Source organism: Sminthopsis crassicaudata, chromosome 1 (genome assembly GCF_048593235.1).
Source record: "Sminthopsis crassicaudata isolate SCR6 chromosome 1, ASM4859323v1, whole genome shotgun sequence".
Taxonomy (NCBI): domain Eukaryota; kingdom Metazoa; phylum Chordata; class Mammalia; order Dasyuromorphia; family Dasyuridae; genus Sminthopsis; species Sminthopsis crassicaudata.
The window spans coordinates 192,206,568-192,217,816 of NC_133617.1; the positions used below are offsets into that span (position 1 = coordinate 192,206,568).

The window sequence follows — 11,249 nt, forward strand, 5'->3', positions numbered from 1 at the left end:
TTCAACTCAGCCTCTGAAATTTCACCCAAGTCACAATTACTAATCATGGGTATTCCATAGTCCTCACTCCTCATTCTTTGTTCCTTGTTCCTCTTCTCTTCCTCCCATAGCACTCATAAGTCCAATTATCATTGCCATGGAGAATGAAGATCTATTTTTTTTCTAACCAGAAGCAAGAAAATTAACAAGATCTAACTGAATCAGAAGAAATCTCACTGGCAGCAATAATGATGGTTCTAGGTGGCATTTTGAACCCAGGGACACCAGAGGTAAAAATGCAACTACCATTTCAGAATATAAGTGGTCAAATAGATTGCTAAACATTACAATCATCTTTTCAGCAAAATGCTGTAATATAAATGTAAAAGTAAAAAATGTAAATGGAGGCACACTTGTATCTTCCAAATGACTAAAACCATCCTTGGAATACAACTCTATACTATCTTACATCCTACAATGGGAAAGAGGTACACACACACACATACAAAGTCTTCTCTTATTGCTAATTCATGAATTCTTTAAAATTTCATACTTGGCCCAAGTAGAAAATACCCACTGTTTTGAGTTAAAAACTGCATTCTGGTTTATGTAAAAATAAATAAATAAATCGAGTAGCTCACAAAGTTCTTCTAAGGATCAAATGAATAATACATGAAAAGTGTTTTGCAAACCTTAAAATACTATGTAAATATTAGCTATCATTATCTTAATAAAAATTTGAAGTTTATTAATTACTGAACATATGGTGCTCCATCTACATGTAATATGATATAAATATATTTGTAAAATTGAATAAGCTCTAATAGCTAACTTTATCACAAAAGCAATCTATAGTTATATAGACCATCTAGAAAATTAAATATATTACATATATAATTATTGGATATACAAATCATATTGTTATTTAAAATAGTTCACTTAAAACTTTTCTTTTAAAAAGTAATACCTATAGATTCCTGCAGAAAGACAGAAAGTTTTAAAAAATTAGTCATAAATATCACTTTTAATTATAATCAGCCATAAAAAAAAAATCAAGTCATACTAATTCAATTTGCAGGAATTAAGACTAACATTTTCTCAAATTGCGTAATCCAAAAGATCAAGATTATATTCTTAGTAATACATGTACAGTAGGATAAGGATTAGATTACTTTATTATCCCAGAAGATAATTATAATCCCTCTCTCAAAGAGGAACCTCTCCCCTCACAAAATAAACTTATAAAACAGCAGATTTCTCCTTTAACCTCTTCTCTTTCAACATTCTTATAAGATCAATTTCTTTCATGGAAACTGATATAACTTCAAGAAAGTTACATTCTGTTAGAGAATTATCTTTTCCCCCCTTTATCATTATACCTACCTTATAGGGATGATGTAGGAAAATAATAGGAGGAACCTGAAAAGGTTACGGTACCATGGGCCTACAAATCCTTGCAAGGTTACCATAACAACCGAAAGGGCAACAAGGGCCAAAAACAGTGCTTTGGTCAGCTGATTCAGCTCAAGGTCCAACAATCCCACCTGAAAGAAACAACAAAAGGTTTGTACAGACTAGTAGAATATTACAATAAACTTAGAATTGATCTATTATAATCTACAATATGAAAGCTTTTTATGGTTCAAAAATTCATTTATTAGATGTTTTTCGTTTAAAAGAACATTTATGTAAATGTTTTAATCTAAATAGTTTCATCATATTTCACCATATTTATTGGTATGGAAAGAATTCCTCAAGTTCAGTCAAAATCAAAACAATTCTTTGAAAAACTTTATAAAATGAGTTTTTAAAATGCAAAGAAAATAAATATAAGTGCTATGATCAGATGTTAGAGTTAGAATAGTCAGTCTACCAGGGCAGAAACTGAAATAATGGTGAGAATAGTCATTTGCTTATAGGTAAGTTTTGGTATCTCTCACACATTGACATGCAGCTTCTACTGTGACAGAAATCTGAATTATATTTATTCAGAACTCTTTACTCCACTTGAAAGTTATTAAAAGATAAAGAGTTGAAGAGAACTTGCCTGCTTTTTCCCCAAAGTAACACAAAAAGCATTCTTATACCACCTAAATGTTATTATATACTTCTAGTTTTTGTTCTTAAGAAGCTCAAAGGAACTTCTACTTTAAGAAGTATATAATTTTATAAATCTTTGAGTTTCATGCAGTCCAAATGCTATTTAGCACCTCCTCTATCTTTGAGCTTAAAGTCAGGTTGATAATAGCAAAATTATATCAATACTTTGGTGACATCTGCCACAGTTGGGTGATTTTGAAAGGGATAATTGGAAATGGATAATTGTTAAGTATGTCCTACCATGAAAAAGCTTGAGATTTGTTTTGCATAAGTTCATTTTGTAATAATAACAAAATCCTTTAAAATGATCTTTAAAAAATTAGTTTTTTATCTTATAATTTTCGTACATGATTAATCCTAGTCCTGCTTTTAGCTAAGGTTTGCAACTGAATCTAATGAAAACTTTAGATTCAATAGTTAAAACACCAAAAACTGAGTCTATATGGGGAGAGTAATTTTACCTTTAAGCTTTTCCTAGTATAGAATTTTCAATTAAAAAATAATTTCTGCAACACTAACTTGGCAAGACTCAACAATATACTTTCTGAAGCAAAAGAGGAAGTAGCATTCACAGCTTCCTTAAGAGTCTCTGCTTAAACCACATGTTTCCAGTTTTAATGTGAGAATCACTTAATTGCAGGTGATATTCCTTATAAGTAGATTTTAAAGACTATTGAAAAGAAAAGTAATATGTTTACAGGGGCATACAGCTAGGCACAGCTGGTTCCATATGCACCTCTAAATAGGGTTACATGACTTAAAGAATTTATAATCCAAGTGCTCATTTGTATTGCTAGCCACCCCACTGGTGCGCAAGCCAGCAAGATGCTCATTTCCTGCATAAATCTAGGGACAACATTCCTTAGTATACTTTGGAAAGTTCACTTTGGAAACTGTATTGGTGAATCAGGCTTAATGTTTCTGAAACCTGACCTCATTTTACTTCTTTATATCTTATGATATGCGATGCATCTAATGACTAAGGAAACTTTAAATAATGAATAAGTTAACAGATAAGTATCAATTTCAAGTGGAATTTCTGCTTATTTTTAATTTAACATATTGAATAAGAGCCCAGGCTTTCCACAAGAAGAAAACCACTTTTCCTATTGTACCCCTCAATAGAACAGGAAAACAAGCCAAGAGATCTACTAATTAACTCTGAATTAAGCAAAAATCTCAAACTTCCTATTTTCCCAATAAGGTATAATATACAGAGATTCACTTTAGTGGAACAACTTTTAGCCAAGTAAAATGTGTGGGAAAATTATATCAACAAGAACTTCTCTGAGTTCTATCACAGAAGCACTTTTATCTCTAGGCACTGCCAGCAGGATCAGTAAAACATAACATTTCCCTAGATAACAAATAGTCTGAAAAGGAACTATATTTAAATAGTTCTGAAAAATTCCAACATTCTTGCTTCTGTATAGGCTGTCCCTTCCCTTGAGAACTAGGCAGCTGAAGACCACAGCGGCTGATTTATCAGCTGCATTTAAAAAGCAGCACAACGAGGACAAATATCTTGCAATTTCCGCTGCTTCAACTACTACATAGTTTATGCTTGAATTATTGAGAAAAATAGGTTTTTGGATTAAAATGAAGAAAAATTAAGCCAGGGAAGTAGAGCATGTTTCAAAGCCCAGATCTTTTTGCGTTGACAAAGGCGGTCTAAGTTTCAGGCCTCGCTGAGGATCAGATGAAGTCATTATTCATTCAGTCAGGGAAAAAAGACTCAATTACCTCAACCTAAAGATGCTATCAATGAATGCAAAGTGCATATTTTACTCTATTCATCCAAATCCCATTAAAAAGTGAAAGGAATGATTTAATCTGGCCTTCTAGAGTTGGTCTTTTTTTTGTAATAAAATAAAGAATCTCTGTCCAGCAAAATGCATAACCACTACCTCACACTCCTCCCCCCTGCATCATAGCAGTGAAAGACTGTAAAAGCAGAGACAAAAACAAAAATGAATACAAAGTTTCCTTTGAAAAAACACCACATATAGGATCGAAACATTAAATATAACCCACTGCACACTGATATGTAGATAATTCAAGCATTAATACCTTTCTAATTGATGAAGACAGATGTGGTCAATTGGCTTATTGGTGAATATAAGAGTCAAGAGACCAAATAAAATGTTGTCCAGATGGTTGTTAGAGCAAATTAAAGAAAAACCCAATTTTTTCCCAGGTAAAAAGTATCTTAAACACACACACACACACACACACACACACACACACACACACACGCCAACAAGATTACATCCAGCTTCCTTTCAGGTACACTACCTTAAATACATCTAATCTTTCTAGAGTCTAATGGTAATCTGACCACTAATACATAGCAGTAGGTTGAATTTCTTCTTAAAGTGAAGTTGACTTACTAAATCTTAACAGAGGAAATCTCTAAAGAGGAATAAATTAAAGATATATCTCTTATTTTAAAAACTTGCATTAAAAAAAAAAAAGAGAGAGAGAACCACAAACACTGTCAAGAGTAAATAATTAATTACAGCTTTCTGGCTATCCAAAGTAATATTTAAAATTAACCTAAAGGACATTTATTAGCTTATCTGGATTCCTAAATGTTCCAAGTCACATTCTAGTTAAAAACCCACTTAACTGATAAATTTAGAAGTGTTACTGTTTTCCAACTGGAAACTTCTAATATCTTGGAGAACCTCTCTGTCCTTTAGCCATAGCTACAATCTTTTCACTAATAGAATATTCTTAATCATTTGAGGTAATTATGACTACATAAGAAAAAGGTGAATTAAGCAGACTACAGCGTAATTTTCAACATTTATTGTAATTTCCCATATTTGTAAAGCAAATTTTCTTCTACTTGTCATAATATTTGTTCTATTTGAAACAACTGTGATAACAAAATTAAATACGCCACTGGAAATTTTAATCTCCAAGGGAAAATTTGTGCATAATGTCTAAGACAACCACAATAGTTTTGCAAAGGGGCTGTTCTAGGATAATGAACACAATAATTGCCTGTATAATCTAAAATGCTACTAATGGCAACAATCACAAATCCATTTAGCTCCTCTTTAATTTATGTACCAAGTTTTAAATAGCTAATGGTTCTCAGTAAAATAATGGTTTATACCAACAATAAAGGGTAAGTACGGTATTCTCCTGCTTAAACAAGAAAATATCAGTCAGAGTTGCCTTTTTTTTTTTTTTGAATGAATGAATGAATGAACAAGAATAAGGTCTTATCTTTGTAACACAGTACTATACTGATATATTTCAAAGTTAAAAACCTTACATACTATTAAGTTCTTTTAAAATCAACTCACTCTAAATTGAAATAAAGGTTTGAGGTTATAAAAACTTTAGGTCTGGCCACTGATTAATGAAGTAGAAGATTAAAAAGCATGACCATCAGGGAAACAAACTATTCTACTGTTGATCTTATGACATTATTCTTGGATTGCCATGATGTTAACATTCTTTTTAAATGGAAATACACTTTCCAGGCTGACCAGGAATTTTGTCAAGATAGCAAATATTAGACTGGGGAATTTTAAATGTTCAATTTAAATTTCTGTCAGAGGTTAATAAACTCTGTTTCAATTTATTCCCCTTACGAAGCTCTCTCCATTTTCCATGTAACTGTAGCATAGTATAAAAACATACAAGGATGTAATATATCATTCTTCATTTGCCCAAAGTTGTTTGCACAAACTGGATTATGAAAGCATTGAATTTATTGGCAGATACATTTAAAAGAAAAAAGTCTTACTTAGTAAACACAATGTAGCAAATTTGTACCATTGTGTATTAATTATCCTCTCTACATTAGAATTCATATTGTGACTTTAAAATATAGAAAAGACTGTAACTAAATTAGAAATAACATCTCTAAAGAATGTATACCTTTAGGATATATCTTTAATTTTTTTTTCAATTTATAACAGAACCTAAAAGTAGAAACTAGAAATATTCAAACTTTAATACGTTTTTTTCCTCTTACCAAAGATTTTTTTAGGGGGGAGGAGGGAAGAAGAAAGGGTGGAGTAAGGTGGGGTGTAGGAGTGGGAAAAGGAATATGAACTACTCCATTTTAAAGTGTTTCCCAGTACATTCAGGCCAGACACATACTGTAGAAATGTCTAGGCTATTATTGTTTATCGCGTCACTGATCTGCGAAATAAGAAGGGTTTCTTTTGGCCATTATAGCCTATTGGCTCAATAATCTGTGTTTTAAAAGCTCCCTAAATAGGTATTAGAACATCAATTCTTAATGTTACAATCTATCACTTTAATCATTTTTTAAGATCCCTAAATCTATATTTACACAACATAAGTTTGAAAAGTCAATTAATATGTACTTTCATGCCCCATTATTTTATCAGCTAACATATTATATAGTTTAACCTAACTACTGCATTGCATATTATTTGAAGGATTTTAATTTTGTTCAAGAATTTGTTACCTAAGGTAGTATTTGTTATGTATCTGAAATACCATTTTGTAAATCTCACAGAAGAAATTTTAGAGGTCATCTAGGTTAGATTTGAACAAGAATCTCCTTTAGAATTTAATTAATAATTAGTCATTCAATCTGAAGATCTCTAGTGATGGGGAAATCCACTATTACTTGAGGCAGCTGGTTCCACTTTTGGATAGTTTTGTTTAAAAAAAAAAAGTTTCTGTATATCAAGCCTAAATCAGCCTTTCTGCATCTTAGACTCATTGACCTAGTTTTGGAGGACAAGCAGAATAACTCATGCCCATCATCCCCAAGTCTATTTGAAATCCCCATTTTATTAACTGACCAATGGCATGACTTCTAGGACCATCTTTCCACTCTGGTTGTTATCTTGCATATGCTCCAGCTCATCAGTGTCCTTTGTTCCCCCAGTTAAATAAACCACCAACTCTCTGTGGTTTACAGGACCAAATATAAATTTCTCTGCTCGGCATTTAAGGACTTTTAATTTATTTTATTTTAATTAGCCTACCATGATTGGCTAAAACAGCAAATTTGCTATTCTTCATATATGGCATTCTATCTTTCATTTCTGTACCTTTTTAAGGCTATTCCTAAAATACATTTCATCCTCATCTTCATCCCTATTTTTCAAAGCTCAAATAAAATGCTACTTTCTACCATAGATCTTTTTGATATCTCTCTTCTACTCCTTTAGTTTTCTACATCACACTATGTTTGTTATATATACCTATATATGTATATGCTGTATGAAAGAATATTGAGTTCCAATTTGGTTTTTATAACCCCACTACCCAATTGAGTATCTTGCACACAGGAGGTACATTTAATAAATGTTCTGATTATTTCCTAAAATTTGATATCCAAAAGTTAATATAGTATATGCTAGATCTGTATACTATAATTTTTAGTATAACATAAGATTTCAACAACTTTTTAAAGTCAGATCACATTGTTGACTTTTACATTAAACACTAAAACATTTTTAGACATACTCTTGCTTCTCCCATTAAGTTGACTAAAAAAAACCACATAAATGTAAGACTTGGAAAACCTAGGCTTGAATTCTGCCTCAAACAGAATTTCTTAGGGCCTCAGTTCTTTCATGTGCAAAACCATTAGATTATAATGACATCCGAGATTTCTTTCCAGCTCTATATTTCTGATACTAGTATATTATTTATTTTATGTCTCCTTCTATTGAATTTCAGCTTATCATACTTAGTCTATTCTTCCAATCTGTCAAGATCTTTTTTATTCTTGTGTATGTCATCCAAGTGAGATCCCCTTTAGTCTTGAATCATCTGTAAACCTGCTAAGTATGAAATCTATGCCATTAATCATATCACTGGGGGGAAAAAAAGAAAAGAAAAACAGCACTGAACCACTGGGGGGCTAAACTAGCAACTTCCTTCCAAGTCAAACCTTTCAGGTTTTACTCTTTCATTTCAGTTGTTCAAAGTATTTCTGAATCAGCCCCTATAGTTATGACCTTCACCATGATTCTCCATTTGTTAAATTGTTTATTGTTAAATACATTAAAACAAAATCACATAAAAACTGTTCTGAGAAATAAACAAAAATATGTGATTTATTCAAATTTCTGAATATTGCTGCTAGAGAGAAAAGAAATAATTACCTTGGATATCCTAATAGAAACTAATAACAAACCAAAAGAGGGTGACAAAATACTAATGCAAACTTGAAAAATATTGTGCTTTGCCCCATCAAAATTCTTAAAAATAATGTATATTAGATTTTTTTCTTATTTACAGAGCTTTCAAATAATCATTAGAAATAGACATTACTGTCCTACAAAGTACACAGTGACAGAAATGACTATTACCAAATCTGCAAATATATCAGAATTATTTGTTAAATCTGAAGTGATGATTACATAATATAAATTGTCTTCTTTAAGTGCTAACTTTATTATTCTTTTAAAGAATATCTTTAGTGTGAAGAATTCTCACTGCTCCAAATATTAATTTTTCTTCCCAAATTAAAACTGGTTGAAGCTATCATATTAAATTCCTAGGTATTTTATGTACATTTTCTTACTACATTTTATTACTTTCTCATAATCTAAGTCCATTGATTTCTCAAATTGACAAACACCAACAAATATAAACATTAAATGATTCAAAAAAATTCAAAAAAGATTTTCTCTGAAACCACAAATGTCTACTTTTTAAAGATTAAATATAAAATATACTCAATACCTTAGTTTCAAAGCTGCTCTTTTTCTGTGTGTATATTCTTTAAATGGCTTGTTGGCTCTGTTTTCCTTTCCTTTTTTGTTTTGATAGCATTACTAGACACATACACACACATACATATATAAACATATACATGTTTGTATATATACTTTTATATATGTATAAAACTTATATTCTTCATTCTATACCTATAGTCCCTTTCACTTCTGTTCTTAAGAGATGGGTAGCATGTTCAATACTGGGCTTCTATAGTCAAGGTTGGTCATTATATTGACCAAAGTTCTTAAATCTTTTCAATTTATTTATATTTACAATGTCCTAGCAATAGTATAAATTATTCCCTGGTTCTGCTCATTTCACTTTGCGTTAATTTTGCAGTTCATGTAAGTCTTCCCAGGTTTTTCTGAATCCATTCATTTTATAATTTTTTTTTTTTACTGTGCAATATAATAAAAAATTATGTTACATTCACATAAGATAATTTGTTCAGGCATCTCCTAAATGCATATCCCATTTATTTCTAGTTCTTTGCTATAATAAAATATGCTGCTATAAATATATATATATATATATTTATATATATATATATATATATATATATATAGGTTTATTCCCACTGTCTTTGTTCTATTAGAGGTCTAGGACTAATAGTGGTACTACTGTATTAAAGGCCTTGAACAACTCAGTGATTTTTTTTTTTTTTTGAGCTCCAAATTGCCGTCTAACCATTCCAGTTCACAGCTCCACCACATTACATTAGTTCTCCCACAGCTATCCAACATTTGTCATTTTCCTTATAAGTCATATCTTTGCCAATTTGTTTATTGTGAGGAGGATCAGAGAGGGTTTTCTTTTTCTTAATGTGCATTTTTCTTACTATTAGTTATTTGGAATATTTTCATATTTTTATGTGTGGTTATTTATTGAGAGTTTTAGACTTCTCTTGAGAACTCCTCTTTCATATCCTTAAAAGCATTTCTTATTTGGATCTTTAGATTTCTTAGAGAAATTATATGTATGTTTTTAATCAGTGTTAACTATCATATTTAAAATTTTAAAAATAAGAGTATAACGTTTATAATTATGTAGATAACTTTAACTAGATAAAGACATAAAACTCACCATTACATATCAAGGATAAATATATATTTTTTTAATGTTTAACTCTTTTTTCCCCTTTTTTAAAAAATTAATTTTATAATTATAATTATTGACAGTACACATGCATGAGTAAATTTTTTTTTTACAACATTATCCCTTGTATTTATTTTTCCAAATTTTCCCCTTCTTCCCTCTACTCCCTCCCCTAGATGACAGGCAATTCCATACATATTAAATGTGTTACAGTATAACTAGATACAATATATGAATAAATAATTTGTAACACACAAACTCTGTTTTTAGGGAAAAAATACATAGATAATTTTAAAATTAGACATTTAAGGAGAATTTCAAAAAAATATTTCATTCTATGACTAATATTGGCAATTGTATCTTTCTTTGGAAATTTTTATGGTAACTAGTGCTGCTCTTGTAATGATTCAATCCTATTTGAGAGAATGGGTTTCATTCTTAATTCATTTTAATATTTTATGCTGTGTTTAGGGAGGAGAGACAGAGAGATGGAAAAGTCAAAAGGCTAAAAAAGCAATGTTATATATAGTTTGACCACAAGAGGGAGCCCAAGATTGCTCTTTATCAGTTCTTGTTTAAGCTACATTGGGAATTCAAGTAACCCGAATCACAGATAAAACTGCACAAGGCAGAGCTAATGAAAAAAATTTTTTTTTCAAATTTTATTTGAAATATATTTTTGCTATGTAGAATATAATATTACATTTATAGAATTTTACATGCTGACAGTTAATGTTTATAAAACTGTTTCAGAAAGAAAAATGCTTTTATGAAATGAATGTCAGGAAGTGGTTTCACATAGGAAAAAAAATCCGAATCTACTCTGCATCCAATGCCCAAGTAGGTAATTAGGCTACAGTGTAAGACTAATCCCAAAATTAAGTCAATAAAAGTGTACTGATAGACTAAGTTAATGGTTTCATGATCCTTGTAACTTTCCTAACAACATAGGAAGCTATCAATTCTAAATGGGTTTCCCAAGACCACCCACCAATTTAGAATAATTACTTCAATAACTCTATCCTACTACTAACATCAGAAGCTTCAATATTTAACATCATTCATACTAGAGAAACCTTGAAGTCAGTTTTCAATCTTATTAAATGAGGATTGGGAAGTGGAGGGGTTTTATATTTTTTAAATGGCTCTTTTGAAATAGCATTAAACTTTCCTTCTAATCCTTAATATCAACATAGTATGATCTCTGAATTTCATGAGGAAGGAACAACAGTCTAATTTATTTACAACCCAGTATTGCTATTAATTTATATGCAGTCAATAAAAAAAACTGATTTGTAAAGAAATTGAAGTAATTTAATTTTAAATTTCTATAAGGCTTTTTA

General features: G+C 30.5%; 1 protein-coding gene across 4 annotated transcripts in view; it reads right to left on the minus strand.

The window, feature by feature from the left end:
* ATP9B (ATPase phospholipid transporting 9B (putative)) overlaps positions 1 to 11,249 on the minus strand; it is a 448,624-nt gene that overhangs the window by 166,372 nt on the left and 271,003 nt on the right. For all 4 annotated transcript variants that reach the window (XM_074273531.1, XM_074273522.1, XM_074273514.1 and 1 more), the window contains exon 12: positions 1,363 to 1,523. In XM_074273531.1, coding sequence (XP_074129632.1) covers positions 1,363 to 1,523 — 161 coding nt within the window. The remainder of the gene's footprint in view (positions 1 to 1,362; positions 1,524 to 11,249) is intronic.